At 42.0% G+C, this 20,528-nt stretch overlaps 1 protein-coding gene across 1 annotated transcript in view; it reads right to left on the bottom strand.

Annotated features, from left to right (window-relative positions):
* smg1 (SMG1 nonsense mediated mRNA decay associated PI3K related kinase) overlaps positions 1 to 20,528 on the bottom strand; it is a 138,243-nt gene that overhangs the window by 12,644 nt on the left and 105,071 nt on the right. The window contains exons 43-58 of the mRNA XM_039775332.1: positions 19,726 to 19,864; positions 19,533 to 19,642; positions 19,229 to 19,447; positions 18,915 to 19,108; positions 17,548 to 17,720; positions 16,698 to 16,977; positions 16,332 to 16,604; positions 15,944 to 16,178; positions 13,680 to 13,906; positions 11,922 to 12,078; positions 9,234 to 9,423; positions 8,375 to 8,850; positions 6,144 to 6,281; positions 2,935 to 3,267; positions 2,502 to 2,729; positions 2,150 to 2,361 (exon numbers count right to left, since the gene is read on the bottom strand). Coding sequence (XP_039631266.1) covers positions 2,150 to 2,361; positions 2,502 to 2,729; positions 2,935 to 3,267; positions 6,144 to 6,281; positions 8,375 to 8,850; positions 9,234 to 9,423; positions 11,922 to 12,078; positions 13,680 to 13,906; positions 15,944 to 16,178; positions 16,332 to 16,604; positions 16,698 to 16,977; positions 17,548 to 17,720; positions 18,915 to 19,108; positions 19,229 to 19,447; positions 19,533 to 19,642; positions 19,726 to 19,864 — 3,584 coding nt within the window. The remainder of the gene's footprint in view (positions 1 to 2,149; positions 2,362 to 2,501; positions 2,730 to 2,934; positions 3,268 to 6,143; positions 6,282 to 8,374; positions 8,851 to 9,233; positions 9,424 to 11,921; positions 12,079 to 13,679; positions 13,907 to 15,943; positions 16,179 to 16,331; positions 16,605 to 16,697; positions 16,978 to 17,547; positions 17,721 to 18,914; positions 19,109 to 19,228; positions 19,448 to 19,532; positions 19,643 to 19,725; positions 19,865 to 20,528) is intronic.

The raw sequence follows: 20,528 nt of genomic DNA, 5'->3' as shown, positions 1-20,528 counted from the left end.
AAATTGACAACCCGCCCTCCCCTTCTGGAGCCCCTCCCCTGTTTCCGCTGGTGACCTGACGCCCCTCATGACAATTTCAGTTCCCTTTAGTTCCTGCACTCAAATGTGTATTCAGCATTTATTAAACTTCTAAACTATCGAGGTCTCTCAGTTCTGCATCCGAAGCAGCTGGTGTCATATATTAGAAACAAACAACAAAATCTTAACATTTTGCATTATATAATATAAGTTTTATATCTGCGCTTGCCATGTCTTATTCATGAGACTGCACTTTTTAATATGTTAGTCATATGCCGCACACAACAGAGTAGTGGCTCTGTGGACGAGGATCAATACTGGTAATCAGAAGGTTGACCCCAATATAAAATGGGAAATGCTAAGGAAGAAGAAGAATAAATGATACGCTGCAGTCAGCTACGATTAACACTACATATTCTTAAAGACTCTGAATTGAATAAATCATATACCGTATATACTCATGTTTAAGATCTCCCGCGAATAAGTCGGCGCTCGATTTTACCGTATAATTTCCAGTATTTTATAATGTCGGCAGTACAAGTTGAATGCAGAAAACTCACGCTATTGGTCCAAGAGTTTATGATATGCTAATGCCCACCTGAGAGAGGAACCACAGAGCACACGGCCTTTTTATTCCTATGTATTGTGCCTACATGACCACACGGTAAGAGCCGAACTATTCCGAAGTGACATTTGCACTGATTTGTATCTTGCACCCTCATATACCTTTATCGTAAGAGCACCCCTTATCTATGATGGAGCGTTCGATCAGAAGAAAATACAAAGCTGGTTTTAAATTTATAGTCATTGAAGTAGCAAAAGAAAATTGGTAACTACGCTGCTGCAACAAAATTCGATATGTCGGAGAAACTGGTGTGAGATTGGAGGCGGAAAAAAAAAAAATCTTGGGACAAGACGCGACTTTCTCAGAGAGACACTTCCACGTCCCGTGAGACAAGACTTTGTGCCAAGAGATTTAACCAGGCCCGGGGCTGGAAATAAAAGACAAAGAGTAGATGACAAAGTAGAATGTTGCAAAGAATTCAAAAACGATGGCGTAATACACATGGCAGAGCAGGTTAGAGATAATGGAAGTACGAAAATTCGAAAGTCTCAAAAACATGATAGTAAAGATCGCATTAGCGCAAAACAACTGAAATTACTCGGTGAAATAACAGAACAGCAAAAAGAGATCGAATATATTGTTCTTTAAGTCGGAGACTTGTAGATCATCTAATTCGTGTTGCCATCACGGAAAAGTAGTGTTTCTTCCCAATGAAGAGGCGTATCCGCGAGAAATAAAAGATTTGTTGTTTGGTGAAAGTGAAATTCACATATGCGAGTGTCATAAATGCAGCACAAGCCAGGGGGTTGGCAAGCAAAGCCCCCTAGAAAAAGAAAAAAAATAAATAAAATTTCGCATTTTTGAACGGCCGTGTAAGTCTGGGTCTGATGATCGAGTTTTTGACCTGACTTACATGCGAGTATATACAGTAATTTGTGTAAACACTCAAAATATGTAATATTACGTGCCACACGTTTAGCAGCTCTTTAGAGTACGGTCTTTGTGGTCCTCTCTGTGTTATATCATTAGTACTGCATTATTGCTGGTGTACAAAATTTTAATATTTATATTAACAATACATTAATTGTTTATGCTCCAGAGGAATGACGCACTCAGAAGCACAAAGAGGTATAAAGCAGTCGTTTGAGTCGCCCAGCTAGGACCTTCTCTGTTAACCGAGCAGGTTTGCGTACCCATTGGGGATGACGGCTCGCAATCTTGCAGCAAGTATGAAGAGACGTTTATTACATTAGCACGGCCATTTTTGCTGGTGAAGCATATATATATATTTTTTGCAAACATGTTCAGCTTGACACCAAAAGTACATTCAGCACAAAAGTGTACCGCTGACACGTAAGTGGGGGCGTAGAAAGTGGGTGGAGTCAGAAGAGATGCAGCTGACAAGGGTATCATCTTTCGGCCGTCAGAATGTCTCAGGTCGCTGAATATGTCCGAATGCAGCTGGACTCTACTGAAACTTTTGGGGGGTTGGGGATAGAAGGGTATGCTGTTTAAGAGCTGGAGGCAACAAAATTCACCAACAGAAGAGTACACTGTCTGACACACCTGTGGCTCTGAGACTTGAGCTCTTTTAGAGTCGGTGGGATTTCCTGCAGCAGCTCCACCTGCTCTTGGCTGCGCAGTTGGCCAGTGGACTGCACCACGGTAAAAAGCACAATCTGCACATTATCTTGCCATGCCTTGTACTCCGACAGGAACTGGCGCACGCTGCCCTCATAAGGGACATCCTCTCCTTCTGCCAGGGCACTCTCCTCATCCTGCAAATGAAAAAGCATAGAGGGTGATGGGCAAAATGACTTGCATTCTTGCTTTGGCTCCCTTTCACACATCTGGGTCAAAAATGACTGGCTTGCCATGAATGATGACAGACACAATAGGGGCAAATTAAAAATGTTACCTTGGTCATGGCCCTTAGCAGGTGTTTGACATCACCCAGTAGACGGTTGTGGCAGGAAAGGGTCCCCTTGACTGCATCCACCAGCTCCTGTAACCTTTCTGAAACGTGTTCTAGCTGCTGTTCACGCTCTGCTTGCAAAGATCTCTGGGTCGACATCTCCTGGGTTAGCTTTTTTTGTGCAGAAGACAGCCATTCAGGACTACCAATTGGCGGCTCCAACACAGGCGTCTGAAACAAACAGCAAAGACACCGTTACACATTTCACGTGGTGGAGTATAATAGCCACAAGAAAATACATTTCTCACATCTTCAAATGACCACGTGGTCAAAATCCAGCCAAGCATTTTAGGTTCATGACTCATACTACAGCAAAAACACCCAGGAGACTGGCAATGGCGATTACTTTATTTTACTGTGGGGGGGTTTTACTCACCAGCCTGCAAAGAAGACACAGCTCCAGTGCAGAAACAGATGTATTGAACTGAGAAGCGAAGGAGCAGGTGGCCTGGCAACGCTTCAGGAGATCAAACATGGTTCCATCCAAATTATGAGCTTCAGATGTGCGTGTCCGCAAGCTCTCTAGGTTTAAGATGGTGCTACACAGGAAGGTCACTTGGTTGGCGCGCTGGCTTTCCTTCATGACCAGGGCTCTCCTCTCACTGATGGTTGCCTCAAAGTCCTGCAGCACGGGGGCAAGGGCTGGATTTGCTCCACCGGCCCATTTCAGACGTTGCTCAATACTGCCCTCTAGTGATGCCAGCTTGTCCTGCAGCAAATGTGAGTCGTCATTCCATTAAAAATAAAATCAATCATTACAAGTAATTATGAGTCTACGGCCTGCTCTCGGCCTCACCCTCTCCAGCTCTACGCCATTGCACTTGTCTGCACAGTCATCCTCTGAACACACCAAAACCAGCTCAGCCAGTCCCCCCCACCCACCTTAATATTTGACTTGACATCTCCAGAGCAATCCTTTCTCTTAACTTCTGCCACATTTTCAAATTCACCAGAGATACACTGCACAATTAATGGTTAATTCTGCTTCATGGGCCATTTTCTGAAGCCGTGTCTCTCAACCATTTACGATGCAACTCCTCACAATACCCTTCCTGTCATTCCTTTACTGTCAGAGAAGTTGCATCCAACTTCTAAATGGAGGATTCTTCCCAGAGGCTCACTCCATGCAGATCCCGTCTTTGGTAAAACAATTTTGTCAGCACCTCTGAGATTAGCACATCACTTAAGGCCGTGTCACACTGCACAATTTCTCAGGCCATTTTCAGTCACGGACTTAATTTATATAGGGTGGTTTTTTTTTTTTTTAAGTTTATAAACCAGGTTTATATAACGTGCAACAAACACATACACCTAAAGTCAACCACATAAATAAAATGCAAAAAATATAAATATTTGAATCCTCTATAGAAAATGCGTAAGGAGCTGGTGATACAATGCAGTCAGATTTAACTAAAGGGTGGTCCAGATCTAATTATGCAATTTTCATTACGCTATAACTTAAGTTTATTACACAGAGAATTCACAAAAAATTATTTTTGTTGCCAATAGAGGACAGCACCAGCCCTGCACTCCAAAATGGTGGGGAGACGGCTGTCAGTCGAACAGCGGGTGCGATGTGTTCTCCTTTTCATAATTAGATCTGGACCACCCTGTATTACCTACGAGAGTCAGGAGCAGTTACGGTAAGCTCCTCTGACCATATTTCGAGTGGTCTGACTTCCCCGTGTCAAGGGTGGCGCATGTTTATAGAGTAATTGGGGTGGGATGGAGCATAAAAGAGTGGCAGAGTGAGTCCGGTGTGCTTGTGAGGCACTGACTAGCCAAGCACTCAATGTGTGAATGTGGGTGACATCCATCTGCCTCATTAGTGCCCTGGGGTCCTTCATCGTGGCACCAGCACCCAAATGTAAGCTAAAAGGAGTTTTTGAAGGGCATGGAGCTGAGAAAGACGCTCTGGAAGGCAAATGGAGGAAACAGCAGGATGACAAGTGAGTGTGGATGTGAGGAGGCAGCGTAGTCAGACCCCAACAAGGGAGCAAAGGGACAGCGCTTTGAGCAATGGCGTCGGTGCTGGGACTGTTGCACAAGCCTCCTAGGAATCCAAAATGCACAGGGCGAGCACAAAGAATGACGGAGGGTCCGGCTCCGTACCTACAGTAGGGATAGGAGTAGGGTGCATGGGACCACTGCTGGGATGGAACAAACTAGGGGGGGGCTTTGCTTGCCAACCACCTAGCCTGCTCTATGCGGCAGCCACTTCGTGTCTCTGCTGCTCGCGTATGTGGATTTCACTTTCACCAAACAAATCTTTTAATTCTCGCGGACAGGCCTCTTGATTGGGAAGAAACACTACTTTTCCCTGATGGCAACACGAACTAGAAAATCTACAAGTCTCCGACTTAAAGTTTAAATCTGAACAATCTCTACATACTTCTGTCATATCACCTATGTCCATATATTTGATCTTTTTTGCTGTCCCGTTATTTCACCGAGTAGTAATTTCCATTTGTTAATGCTAATGTGATCTCTACTATTACTTTTTTGAGACATTCAAATTTAGTACTTCCATTATCTCTAACCTACTCTACTGTATCATGCCAATGTTTTTGACCCTCTTTACGACCTTCTACTTTGTCATCTGCTCTTTGTCTTTTATTTCTGGCTCGGACCTGGTTAAATCGCTTGGCACAAAGTCTCGTCTTGTGCCAGGCTAAAAAGTCTCGTCTCAGGATTTTATTTTTTTATATAATAGAGATTTTATCGACTTTAATTACCAAGGAGATTGACACTTTTTGCACTTGGGAGTTTTAAGCCTATTTGACATTTTGTTTTAATAAAAGCACAATGCACTTTTGCATTGTACCCTTATATGTAAAGTGTTCTCATTGCACAGGCCCTCCATGGTTTAAGACTTTCAAAGGTCTCAGGATCAAGAGGGACAAAGTAAGTTGCAGGAGTGTGGCAGCCCTGGTTGACTGAAATTGAACAGGTTTAAATTCATATTAAGCCATAGGGACAGGCTCTGTGACTGCGAAAGCCAACGAACAATGTGTGTTGAGCCGAAAGTACAATTCATATAAAGCAGCTTCAAGGAATGAGGAATGTGGACGTCTTGAACCTTGCAAACAGAAGAGATGCTCGTCTGATGTCTCATGTTTTACATACCACTAGAGAATGGAAAAAAGAATAAAAAAGGCAGAGATTGTAGCTGAACTCTAAACTGTGGTCAGGTAGAAGGTTATTGGCTGTCCAAAAAAGGATGAGTCTGCAAATGCTTTGGAAATGTGAGACTGTGCTGGACAATCATAACAGTCTTCTAATTAGTCATCCTCAGTGACACCTAGTTGTGTAATCCGACATGCTCACGTGATCAGATCAGCAAATGCAGTCATGTAATGCGACACTGGCTTTACGTGGCAAAACATGGCTAATTTCATCAGCGCAGCTACAGTGTCAACATCTAAATTTACACTTATGAGTGAAAGAAAAATGGATTTGGGGAGGGAGTCATGGTGGTTAACAGGAATTCAACAATACAAAAACAAAAAAAAAAAAAAAAAAAAAAAAAGTGCAGAATTCCTTAAGGGGTACCAGCATGTAAAAAAAAAAAAAAAACTTCCTCACCTGCATACTGCTGATGGACACCTCCACCTGATTTAATGCCTGCATTTTCTTTTTCAGGTTGGTCAAAATGACAGAGCGTGGTGGTGGGCTCACTGACAATGGCTGATTCCGAGTCCCAAGAACGTCTTCGTGCTGCCACTGTGGGGAAGAGACAGCTAGACAGGTGATTTCTTGAAGAATGGCAGGAGCATTTACAGAGCCAATATGTGCCAAAGGTTTTTAGGTTCATTCTTTTTACATATTTTAGGAATCTCACCTCAGGATATTGGGGCTCAGCGACCGCCGAAATGCTTTTCTTTGGATAACAATGTCTTGTTTCCAACATGACAGTGAATTGACTATACAAAATAAGCAAAATCTGCATCCCAATTACTTATGCCAAAGAGACATCCAAAAAAACTACTGAAGCATCCAAAACAAAACTACTGGTTGTAAAAACAGAAGCAAATGGGAACTGAAATGACTGAAAGGGTCTGGTCAGCTTAGCGTTACTTTGGGAGTTCTGTGCTTAGTGTTACTGCACACCCAGTGTTCAAAGAGATGAATAAAGAAAAATTAAAAAGAAAAAAAAAATAAAGAATACTTGATTTAGTTCCACCATTTAAGTTCTTAAGGGTTGCAGGAAGAGGAAGGAAAAAAATTAAACAGGTCTTTATGATAGACGTGTTATTTTGGACTAAAAATAGTAGTTAAATAAAAGTAAATGTTTTGTTACACTGTATTTTCCAGACTTGCAATACACCAACTGTGTATACCAGTTTACAGTGATTTACAAACATGGACCAAATGACCCACTTAGAAATACAACTGGGTATAAATTACTTGGCAGATCAATGCCTCGGTCACTAGGGGGTTTGCTTCCTGCAATGAACTTCCATTAGTGTGTATATGGTGTGTAAATATTTTACTGTAGATTATTCACGATAAGTTTACTGCTTGTTAATACAAGCAGCCTGAACCTCCAAACAGCCAATCATGTGCAAAGAAAGGGTCAAGCGGTTTAGCTGATGCTTGACAAATATTTGAATTACATTTATTTATACAGTACAGTATATCAGTGACTGCTGGGATAGACGGGTTAGGAAAATGAATGGATTTTCATACACTAGGCAAGACCTGTGATCTAAGCTGCCTGTAACCGTGGTTTGATTGCTGGTAGTAGCTGCCCTTCTTGGCTTTTCCAAGCACTGCAGTCTCCAGGGCTCACACAGAAGGGGGGTGATAAAAGAAAATATTGGTAGATCTACTAGAGAGAGATTAGATGATTACGACAATACTCGTTCAATTTAACTAAAAGGCCACAAATACTGAAAGTGACAACTCTTTCCAAAAAATGATCTCTGAACACACACACACACAGTGTTGAATGTTGAGGAAGACAGACTACTGTAATCCTGCCAGCTAAGAACAGGATGGTGAGGCTACGATAGTGGGCATATGATCACCAGAATCAGACATCTGAAAAATGTCACTAGGTCTGATGAATCTCAATGTGTCTTTAGACATGCAAATGGCATGGCAGGGTTAGAATCTGGCTTAAACCGCATGAATCAAGGATCCATCAGAAGCTGTGAAATGGCCTCCACCTACCATGTGACTATCTTCTAATAATAGTATGCCATGGCATACCTAAGCACAGCCCGTGCGTGTTTCCTTTAGGGTCCGTCTCCTGTTTTTCAAATGGACAATACATCGTGTCACAAACATTGGCTCTGTGAATACGGCTGCGCTTTCGGACTTGCAGCAATGGCCCGCACAGTTCTCAGCACTCACTCCATGAGTGCAAATTTCAGATAAGGTGGAACGTGCAGAAGTTAACAACATGGGGGAAAAGAAATGCAGAAGTGAATCAGACTAATGTGCCTGCAGGAACAAAAACCACTAAGGAATGTTTTCTGCCCTTTTGGAATCCATGCCTCAAAGAATTTGGGTTATTTTAGAGGCAAAAGGGGTTGGTAACTAGAAAGGTGGCCCTAAGTACACAATGTATGGTGTTTTTAGAGGAGATGGGATAAAATGAAAAAACGATAAACAAAGGTTTACCACGCTTAAAAGCTTTTACCATGTGTCCTAAAAATCACATTAAGAATTGTCAAGACAAATCCCTTAAAACAAAAAGGTGTGCACCACATTGCAAATATTAAGTATTTCTGAAATGTGTGAAGGATTCCTGGAGATGGAGACTTACGGGAAATGACAACCAGTATCTAGTACTTGGTGCCCGTCCTCACCTGGAACATGGTGATGTGCAGCTGTGCCCTCTGGAGGCTCACTCGGCAAGCTTCGATACTGGTTTCCAGGCGGCGCACAAGGTCTAGCTTCTTCCAGGCTGTGTCGTAAGAGCTAGCCAGCACGGTGGCCCTGTTCAGAAGAAGCTGGGACATTCTGCCCGTCTGCACACCTTGTTCCACCGCTTTCTTGCAGAGTTCATCTAATGACACTTTCCCCTCTGCCCCAAAGTCTTTCGCCTCCACCTGGGCAATTAAGTCCATGCCTAACGCACTCAGAGCGCTGCAGAGGGCTAAGCCCAGAGCTTGAGTGGGCAAGCCCATCAGCAACTGCCTGACAAAATCTGCTGTGAAGGCCTTAATAGGCCTGGCCATCTGTTCTTCACTAGCCACAGAGTTTCTGAATAAAGCCTTCACTGGAATCAGCGACACAGGACCATTCTGGGAGCTGGTCTCATCGCTGATGGAAGAACAAGTCCCTGCATGGAATTGAGACAGAGAGAGGCAGATAGAAAGACAGAAAGTAAGCACATGGAACACTCCGGCTTTCTAGAATAACGCATCCCTCTAAATTTTGACAAACAAAAACTAAACTAAAACAGATTGGCAGCAAAATGAACCATAACATACAGTGCTTCCAGCCCACACAACTGGACTTTATGTAAATGCGTGGAAGACCACAAATTCTACACTGAACTCTGGCAAACAAGACTGATGTACAATTTCCACAGACTCCGTTCCTAACACTAATGGAAAACGTCGTATTAACAAATTACCAGTATAAGATTTTTTTACAGCCCGTTTTCATTTCTTTCTCGCTCAGAGACCTTAACAGAGCTGGCTCATTGCATATGTTACTTACCCGAGAGGGTCTGCGCGAAGGAGCCACAAAGCCTGAAGAACTCGCGGATGGTCTGAAGTCTTTTGAGAAAAAAGATTTCCTCAAGGACTTGCCGGTGACGAATGCTGTCAAAGAAGTTCACTTGCGCAGCCCGAGCCTCTCGAATCACGTCGATCTTCCTCCAGGCAGGGGGCACCTCCATCTTATTCAGCTGCAGAGATACAGCACATTTCAAAATCCAATACTTCAAATGAGAGGGCCGAGAGTATTCAGGGATTTAGAACACAGAAAAATTTAGGAATCTCTTTCTTTACACAAAAAAAAAAAAATCTTGGGAGGGAGACGAGACGTGATCTTCTCGCAAGACAATTTGTCGTCCCGCGGAAGACACTTTAACGTCACGTGAGACAAGGCAGTGAGACCACATTTAAAACAAGTTCACGGACATCTAACCTAGCAGTTGTTGGATTGCTTCTGGTAGACAGACATCATGTGCTCCCAGCTCTTAAAACAATGAGAAGCAGAACACACAGCTCACCAGCAGCAGCAAGCCAGCAGATGATCTGATCGCATCTCCTTAGCGTGCTTCTCCTCACCCCTTCACAACACGAGCGGCACAGACACAAAGTGGCAAAAGGACAGCTGCTGTACAGGCTTTTAAATGATCGACGTGCAGTGCGACTAAAACAACACGTAGAAAGACAGCAGGTGATCTGACGGTATCTCCTTAGCGTGTGTTCAGAGCATTATACAGTGCATTCGGAAAGTATTCACAGCGCATCACCTTTTCCACATTACAGCCTTATTCAAAAATGGATAAAATTCATTTTTTTCCTCAGAATTCTACACACAACACCCCATAATGACAACGTGAAAAAAGTTTACTTGAGGTTTTTGCAAATTTATTAAAAATACAAAAACTGAGAAAGCACATGTACATAAGTATTCACAGCCTTTGCTCAGTACTTTGTTGATGCATCTTTGGCAGCAATTCCAGCCTCAAGTCTTTTTGAATAAGATGCCACAAGCTTGGCACACCTATCCTTGGCCAGTTTCGCCCATTCCTCTTTACAGCACCTCTCAAGCTCCATCAGGTTGGATGGGAAGCGTTGTTGCACAGCCATTTTAAGATCTCTCCAGAGATGTTCAATCAGATTCAAGTCTGGGCTCTGGCTGGGCCACTCAAGGACATTCACAGAGTTGTCCTGAAGCCACTCCTTTGATCTCTTGGCTGTGTGCTTAGGGTCGTTGTCCTGCTGAAAGATGAACCGTCGCCCCAGTCTGAGGTCAAGAGCGCTCTGGAGCAGGTTTTCATCCAGGATGTCTCTGAACATTGCTGCAGTCATCTTTCCCCTTTATCCTGACTAGTCTCCCAGTTCCTGAAGCTGCCACCACAATGCTTCACTGTAGGGATGGCATTGGCCTGGTGAGGAGTGGTGCCTGGTTTCCTCCAAACGTGACGCCTGGCATTCACACCAAAGAGTTCAATTTTTGTCTCATCAGACCAGAGAATTTTGTTTCTCATGGTCTGAGAGTCCTTCAGGTGCCTTTTGGCAAACTCCAGGTCGGCTGCCATGTGCCTTTTACTAAGGAGTGGCTTCCGTCTGGCGACTCTACCATACAGGCCTGATTGGTGGATTGCTGCAGAGACGCTTGACCTTCTGGAAGGTTCTCCTCTCTCCACAGAGAACCACTGGAGCTCTGACAGAGTGACCATCGGGTTCTTGGTCACCTCCCTGACTAAGGCCCTTCTCTACCGATCGCTCAGTTTAGATGGCCGGCCAGCTCTAGGAAGAGTCCTGGTGGTTTCGAACTTCTTCCACTTACGGATGATGGAGGCCACTGTGCTCATGAGGACCTTCAAAGCAGCAGAAATGTTTCTGTAACCTTCCCCAGATTTGTGCCTCGAGACAATCCTGTCTCGGAGGTCTACAGACAATTCCTTTGACTTCATGCTTGGTTTGTGCTCTGACATGAACTGTCAACTGTGGGACCTTCTATAGACAGGTGAGTGCCTTTCCAAATCAGGTCACATCAACTGAATTGACCACATGTGGACTCCCACATGTGGACTCCAACATCTCAAGGATGATCAGGAGAAACAGGATGCACCTGAGCTCAATTTGGAGCTTCATGGCAAAGGTTGTGAATACTTATGTACATGTGATTTCTCAGGTTTTTTTATTTTTAATAAATTTGCAAAAACCTAAAGTAATCTTTTTTCACGTTGTCATTATGGGGTGTTGTGTGTAGAATTCTGAGGAAAAAAATGAATTTAATCCATTTTGGAATAAGGCTGTAACATAACAAAATGTGGAAAAAGTGATGCGCTGTGAATACTTTCCGGATGCACTGTACGTCCTGCAAGAAAGAGATGCAACCACGCCCGGGACTAGATATAAAAGCTTGCTTCTCCAAATGTTTTAAAGTAAAAGTGAAAATAATCTCTTAAACTGTATATACGGTAAACCAAACCCGGGGAAGGGCGAGCGAAGCCCCCTAGTATATTTAAAAATAAAGTAAAAACCCAACAGTTCTCCTTTCTTAGAGATCTGTAGAAAGTGCAGACAGAACAGGAATGCAAACCCACTCAGTAGAGTAGCAATGTCCTCGTGACACGATGAACTTCATTCCCTTCCAAAAGTTGCGCGGCCTCCTTCGTGAACTTCACTTCTATGCCAGCAGAGTATAATTCATAGAGAGCCTTACCTTTTCAGTCAGAAGGCTGAAAGCGCTCTCAAGTTGAGCAAACATCCCGTCAAAGGCAACAAGCAGCATCTGACCAGCGCTCATCTTAGGGGGGTCCTGCATGGAACCTTCTAGTGTACGAGGCTGAATAAGCTCAGAATACTGAGCACGCAGCAGTCTGAAATGAAAGAATTCAGATGCACCATTAAATACTGAACACAGACAAAGTGGAAACAAGACAAGGGCTGCTGCGATACAATAATGAGAAAAAGGCATTTGCCCCCGTGTCTCTTTTTTTGAGTAAGGAATGGCCTCAGACCTTCTCTCCCTTGCCATCATTTGTGAATTTTCCCTTGGGATTAATAAAGTATCTATCTATCAATAAACTACATCAGTTTCAAGACTGTTCAGGATTATCCTCCAAGAGTCAGCTGATTATTCAGTATGTTTTCATATGGTTAATTTTTTATTAAAATACACTTCTTAACATGCTCTGTTTAGACAAAATGCAACACTATACAAAGGGAACTTGAGTGAAGACACATTAGAATTTTTAAAATTACTACTTTCTTTAATCAAGGAACAAAGTTAGCCAACGCTCTTATCATTAATGAGGAAAAATAACTGCCACCATAATTTCAATACAACAATAGTGGCAGCTTCCTAGAACTCAAAGTCAGTCTTTCACATTGCCGTGCTGGAATTTTAGACCACTCAACTTGTCAGCTTTAATTCAGACACACAAATTGCGAGGGTGAACTATTTGCTTTAGGTCCTTATAGTTGGGTTCAAGACAGGACTTTAATTTTGTTTCTTCTAAGCCATTCCGTTGTATAGATGTGCTTTTGTGATCTGGGCGATCGATCGATCGATAAATGCTATATAACAGATAGATATGTGAAAGGCACTATATAATAGATAGATAGATACTTTATTAATTCCAAGGGGAAATTCAGATAAATTATTACACTTCAACTTCAGCTCACAGGGAGATGACTGGACATTCCCCTTAAGCATATTCTAGTGAAGGGCAGAATTCCTGGTTCCTTCAATAATGGCAAGTCTTTCAGGTCCAGGAAACAAAGTTATCTAAATCTACTATTGTGGGTACAATGTTCTTACTGTAGAAAGCACTGTTAGCTTTACACCAGACATAGTGGGACATGTGTTGTTAAGAGAGTCCTAATTATGGGCCTGTCATTCAATAAAACATTTCAGAATCATCCAGGTGTTTCTTTACAAATACGAGATGAGCACTGATGCCACTCTTGGATAGCAGAGGTTTCTGTCTTTCTCCTCTTCTACGAGTAATTTTTCTCCCCAATTTCTTTCTTATAGTGGAGTCATCAACACAAATCTTAATAAGGCTACAGAGGCACAGAAATCTTTGGATATTCTTCTGGGATCCTCGATGACATCTTCAATGGGTCATCACTGTGCCTCGGAGGTCATTCTGGCAGGCCACCCTATCATGGGAAGATTCCACATTGTTTGTTCAAAATGTTCTCCATTTGGTGATTAACGGCTATTTCTGTGGTGTGCTGGAGTCCATTTTCTCTGAGAAAAATCAACTTAATCCTAGCCTAACACTAACATTAAGCCAGGATAATTAAGGATACACATACTCAGGAAAATGATTCTAGAATTCAATAAAGGCTAATATAGCTAAGGAAAATGAGGTGTAAATTACCCTGTTAATGGGTGGCAAACGCCCTAATCAAACAATCTAATTAAAGCATTCGCAATGATTCTGTGCAACGTTACATGGTAAATACTTACCTGGTGACGTCAAGATAATGGGCATCTGTCTCCTCATCTAATCCCATGACCGCGTTTCGAAGGTAAGCCTGGAGGGCTTCTACCAATCCCTGCAGAGACACCCCATCGGCATTCTGCTCAATCAGAGCATCGAGCTCAGTCAGCATGTTCTCCAGGGTGCTCTCTCCCTTCATCATACAGCGAAGAGCCTCCGGAAAAATGATCTGGCGGAAATTAGTGTTGAGCTCCTGTAGACAAAAAGAAGGAACACCACAATGGGGACTGCAACTAGCATATTAAATATGAATTCTTATGTTAAAAACATTGGGAGTGGTCTCATCTCAACTTTCTCGTATGCTCAGATATGGGGATGGATATTCGAGGAGTAAACTGCAGCACAAGGATTATATTTTTGCATTATATACATTAAAGAACCATCAACAACAAATCAAATCAATATATTGAACAATTATAAAAGTAAAGGTGAATAAATCAGACTCTGCAGCTGCATGAATAAAAAATGTAGTGGTATTATAAAGAAACTGAAAAGTACTTACCAAACAGTTAAATTCTGTTCACTTATAAAAAGGTAAAACGTTGCAATCCAAAAGAAAAACAGCGGAGTAATGAAACCTTCTTTGCAAAAGAACAACATATTGCCGACCCAATAGCATGAACTGACAAAATGACCGATAATGGCAAATATAGCTGTTTAAAAGCTGTTGAGTAGACAGTTGAGTAGGAGGAGGGATAATTACCTACACAAACGGCTGGACTGCAATCGACTCAGCTGGTTAAAATAATTACAATTGTCAATAGCGGGTTCCACTGTTATAAGATTTTATAGATTTCTTTTGTCCGGGTTACCAACAGATTAATAATAATTAATCTCATTAGTTGTTAGTAATATAAATGTTGTTTTCAAAGAGTGCAAGAATATAGGTAGGCATTTCCAGTAAAATAATTTAAATGAAAAAATATATATATAGTTTTTTTTTTTAAAAATCGGTGAACACCACATATTACAGAGATCTGTAAGTCGTAAATTTGGCGTACCTATGCACCTAAGTAGGACCTACTACAGTAAACACCTGGCATTTATGCAAACACATTTTTTAACGGTATGACGCAACACGTTTCAATGCTGGTTATGCACACATTTTAATAGTGAAAATTGAAATCATCAAGAAAACTGTATGCTTTCTGAGAAAGTGTAACGAGATCAAAAATGTCCAAAATTATTTGCTTTACCGTAATACCTATATTGAAAATTCATCATAATTTTATTTTGCTAAATTTACGTAAATAACCACTTTCAGTAAGCAGAAGTGGGTCAAAAATTGCAAGAGACTTTAGTAATGAATATAACGTAATACTTGTGCACAAAATTTCATTTACGTACAGCAAAAATGTTCTCAAATATGTATTACAATTTGAAAGGGAAACGGAAAATTGTGATTAGCTCGAAAACCGTCATTTTTGAAAAAATGAAAAGTGACAAAAAATGCTTACAGTATGGTGCTTTACCATAATAAGATGTGAAATGATCAAATTTGTAACATTTTTGGGGAAACGTTTCAGATAAAGTACCACTTCTGGTTAGCAGAAATAGCTCAAAAATTGAAAGAAATCTACATTTTATACCGAATACTTGTATGCAAAATTTGGTTGACCAAAGTGAAAGAGTACTCAGGTTATCGTGTTTACATACAGACACACACACACACACACACACACACACACACACACACACACACACACACACACACACACACACACACACAGAGGCAATTCCAAAAATGGTATTTTCAGACTCAAGAGGTCTAAAACGTCGAGATTCCCCCCAAAATCTTGAAATCTAATTTTTGGACGATTCCAATGCTTTCCCTATACTTTGCTTTTTTTACTTTCTTGTATACAAAGGCAATGTAGAGTATTTTCAATATGGATGAGTGGATTGGAAATTCTGCTTTGAACGAAGGATACATTTCTGGGAGTATAAATCAAGCCTGGCAGACAAGCGCATGCACTCACACATTGCTTTTAATGAAGTTTACAGGTTGCTCATCCAATTGATTGATCCTGCTTACTTTAGAACTTTATTAACTTCTCTATTTCTGCTAGGTACCTTGGGAATCAGTGAAGCACTCTTGGTCTACATCTGTTATGAATGGTATAGCAAATTCTAACTGAGAACATTCACCGACAGCTTTAGTTTAAGGAGTCTTTATTTTACAAGATGATAAAATCGCTCAAAGGAACCCCACTGCATTCGTCAACCATACCTGAAGGCACGTGTAGACTCCATTAGCTAGATAGACTGCTTGTGCGGTTTCAGCTGGGCTGGGGATATCCAGGTCATGCAAAAGCAGTTGACACTGCTGCAGCAGCTGTATTAGACAAGCCACATTCCCACTCATGCTGCACAATTCCTCCAAGAACCAGGCTCCATCTCGCGATGTCAGCTCCACAAGTTGTTCTCCAGCACTTGCTGCTGCACCCTCCATGACCAGGTTACGCCTGAGGATCAAGACACGTTTTAGAAGAGACATCAAGCTCATCTACTATTCATGTAGCTAGTGGTGTTAATGCAGCAGTGCCACAGGACTGAAGTGCGCAGATGAGATAAATGTTAAAGGAGACATGGAAACAGAGACTTGAGTGTCTGCTAACCTGGTGAGAGCACAAAGAGCAGAGACAATAATGCCAGCCAAACTGAGAGAGCCCAGCTCCCCGTTTTCCAGCAGGAACACCCCAATGCATCTCTCAATTTCTTGAAGCTGCTCCTCACACACTGGCACGCTGGCACCTTCTGCCTTCAGGCGATCCGCTTGCCGGATCAATCTGGCATTGGTCTCAGCAGCTTGGTGCTGCAGAGCCACTTCTGTGCTGGACAGAAACTGGCAGGTGGCAGTGGGAGGCTGGGGTGCAAACTGCATCTCATACCTGAAAATACAAAGACAATCGGATCAATAAGGCTGAAAGCAATAATGACAACATAATTTTCACCTGACCTCAGTGTTATCTGGGGTGACTTACTTGCGGAAGATTGCCTGACAATGTTCCACTGTCATGTCACAGATCAATTCTTCCATCCATTGCTTCCAGGAATACACACGATGGCGTAGGAAAACAGCACGCGGGTACAGTAGCGCTACAGTGGCATAGCTGTGTAGATGTTCAAGGCAGCCACGCAGCAAAGAGCGTCTCTGTTGGAAGAGGGCCCCAACCTCACCTTCCAACTGCTCACACTGACTGATCAAATGTGCTTGACCCGCATTTTGTAGGAATGCAGTGGCCGGCACATAGCTTGGTGGACCTACAGGAGAGAAAGGATGCAAGAAATTAGACAAATGCTACAAGCCCCCAAAAGCCAAAGTATGGGTTAGAAATACCAGGGATTTGGCCATTCATCATATTCACAAAAACATGGATGCACCTGTGTAAATGGAAGACAGGCAAGTTTCTAGTCCCTTTCTATACAATTGTCATTTTCTCCCTTAAAATGCAAGAACAAAAAGGACCTAAAGTACTGAGGCCAAAACCCTGACAAGAAATTACTAAAATGGCCAGCTGTTATCAGATTCCTATTCTGTTCTTTCTGGCCATCTCACCAAAGCACTGCACTCCTCAATACAATCATTACAGGACCAGAAAAATTTGTTTCCACAGCTTACTTGTTTATCTGTACTATGTATGTTGGTATTTATTAATGTATTTAATTTTATGTATTCTTCATAATTCTGTTCTTTTTTTCAAATTCTTGTAAAGAACATTATGTAAGAATCCATTGCAATAATAAATGTTTTCATTGCATTTGATATAATGGACTGTATTCAGTATTCCAAAGCAGAAATCAATACAATGATGACAATCCTCAGCTTCTTACCTAAATCAATTGGACTACTAATTTCCTGTAGAAGGCCAGCAAGCTGGGTGGCCTCCAGACTGGTGAATGCGGCCTGGTACTGGGAAATCCACTGCTCAAATTCAGAGAGTTTCAACTGGATGGCATCTTGGACTGTCCTCTCCCTGGACTGCAGCTGAGTGTGTTCAGAATACCTGGAGATGCACGCAAAAAAAGAAAAAAAAAATGCACTTCAGCAAGGTTTTCAAGGCTTCTGGGTCTACATTTAACATTTCCACATGCAAGGTGGCCTTCTATTTGAATATTTGTGGCACTAGCAACTTAAGAAGCTCAAGAGCAAGACTGGGCATTGCTTACTGCATTTAGTTCTGCACATCTCTCAGACTAACAAAAGAGAGTGTCCTCCTTCATGAGGGCCAACAACCAACACAACCCCGCGATCGAGGAGGAATTACTATATATATATATATATATATATATATATATATATATATATATATACACACACTTTCAATCCAATTTTCTATTATTCTTTGTTCCAGTGGTATTCGTGTAAACACCATGCTGCTTTTAACTTTCTATGATTTGCCTTCATGTCTAGAGTGACTGAAGTAATAAGGTAGATTTCTTTGAGCACCTGGTGTAGCCAGAGGTTTGCCATACGCTCTGTGCTGCAAGGTTTATTAAGGCTGAGGGCGAGAGCTCCACCCCACAGTAGGGAACAGGACGTCAAGTAAGGCATTCTTGGCTGATGAATGGCTTATAGTCAAGACTGCTGAGACTTTGTATGTTTAAATGTATTCTTAGAAACCAAAAGTAAGATGGGTCAGAGATGTCTTTAAAACATCATTTGTTGTTCGTGCCGATAATAAATAAGTTTCTTGAAGTGCTGAGAGTGTGACAGGCTATGTTATTCCTAAGGCACTTGTGTGGTTTAAAGTGTTAGAGGTTAACCAGCTGTGTGTTTGTCATTCATGGGGCACTGTTGTCATTAGGGTCTGTGTGTATGCAAGTCTCATAATGTCCTAGGAGAGTGACAAGTTGTGTTATTCCTAAGGCACTTGTGTGGATTAAAGTGCTAGTGATTAAACAGCTGCATGTGTGTCACTCATAAGGCACTGTTGAGTTTGTGTGTGTGTGCGGGTATCGATGTATGCGTGTGTTAATCTTAAAGTGCAACAGTAGACCAAGCCGGTAACGAATCTGATGAGTACACTTACCCCTAGGTAAAGGGTAGGTAGAGGGGCATATCACGATAATATAACCATAGAAACATAGATGGCTAAGAATGGCCGAGTGGAAAGTACAGCAAAAAAGGCCCATAACACTTACATATAAAAAAGGTCCTAATGTCCACTGGAGATCGCACCACCATCTCTACTACTCACCTGTGCTCCAGTGTGTGGATTGGGTGGTCAGCACGGTTTTCTGCTCCCTCTAAGAAATCCATCTCCTCCAGGAGTTTGCCCTGCAGCTTCTCCACCTCAGTAAGCTCCTCTTGCAAACTGAGGTACTCCTCCACGCTACTGTCCAGCTGTGGCAACAGTGTCAGCATCTCTTCACGATTTTTGAACCAGTTCACCTGATTCACACAGAAAATAAAAAGCATGGGTATGAAGATGATCTTCTTAGAATGACAAATCTTAAAAAAAAAACCAAATTCATGGCAACAAAAAACTGTCAGACTGCGAAGATCCCAGACCTTTATCTCTGCCACACGAGAAGAGAACAGGCTGCGTGTGATGTCTCTCTCCATCTCTCTCTTTGACTGCTTGCTCTCTGCTTGCTGGCCACCACCTCCATAAACGGCTCCAGCAAAGCCCACCTCACCTCCGGCAGTCCAGTCCACAAGAGGGTCATAAACAAAGGCCTCTAACAGAGTCAAAAGGGTCTCACGCCCACGTCTCATCATTTGAATGACCTGAAGATAAAAGCCTTCGTCCTCATACAGGCATTTTAAAGAAAGGCAGAAAATCAAAACAGGGAACCAAAACCCAGCGACTCACCTTTTCACATGATAGACGGAAAATGCCCTCCACACCAGTAACTCCTAATGCAGTCTCAATGTTGTGCGTCATGCGAAAAGGAACCTTCTCTGGAACTCGCAGGCTCTTCCCTACAAAGGAAAGATGAACATAGTTCAGCAACTCCTTTTGAGAAGCCAGAGCCTAAGAAAACCAGTTCTGACCAAATTCCAACCTTTCTCAAAGCAGACATTGTAGTCAATGTGCACCACTTCCCCAGTTGTCATGTCAATCAGTACGTTGTCAAGATGACGATCTCCTAGTCCGATGATGTACCCAACCATGGACATCACAGCAGTTGACCTGGCATATGACTGAATAGTAGGAACAAAAAAAAAATCAGCCATGACAAAAAGAAAGTGTTGAATGTTACAGTGGTGCACACCAGTTCTGAGAAGAATAATTTTAGTTGGACTGGTAGCAACACCAGCATAGTTTTTCTTTACGTAATTGTTATAATATGTGTACCATTCTTGCAATTACATAATAGTTTAGTAATTTAATATTTTTTCATTATGTTTGTGTTCAAAGCTGCTCTTGGGGGAAGTGAATTTCCCTGAGGGAAATAAAATACTGTTCATCAATAGTCTTAAGTCATATAAATTAACCCTACTAATAAAACTAAAGTTCCATTCACAATACTACATCTAATTTTAAAACAACTGCCATTAGTTTCCATTTTTGCATTTTGTCCAGACTTACAGTGTTTTCCATCTCAGAAAATTGCTCTCTAGAGTCAAAATTCTGAAAACCAAGCCTCTGTGCGGTCATCACTGGTTAGTGGTTATGATTTGGAATATTTCCTGACTGGCACCTGCTCATTACATCTCATTCCCAGATTGTTCACCCTCACACAAGACAACCATATTCCAAAATAGCGGGCACAGAAGTGTTGCTTTTCATTATGCCCGTGTTGCGTTGCTCATCTATATGTATCTAAATTGTGTTTTTTTTTTTTATACTGTGAATGTTGCATAC

This window comes from Polypterus senegalus, chromosome 13 (assembly GCF_016835505.1).
Source record: "Polypterus senegalus isolate Bchr_013 chromosome 13, ASM1683550v1, whole genome shotgun sequence".
NCBI classification, from domain to species: Eukaryota; Metazoa; Chordata; class Cladistia; order Polypteriformes; family Polypteridae; genus Polypterus; species Polypterus senegalus.
Note: the sequence above shows the minus strand (reverse complement) of the source record. Positions and strands in the feature narration are given on the sequence as shown.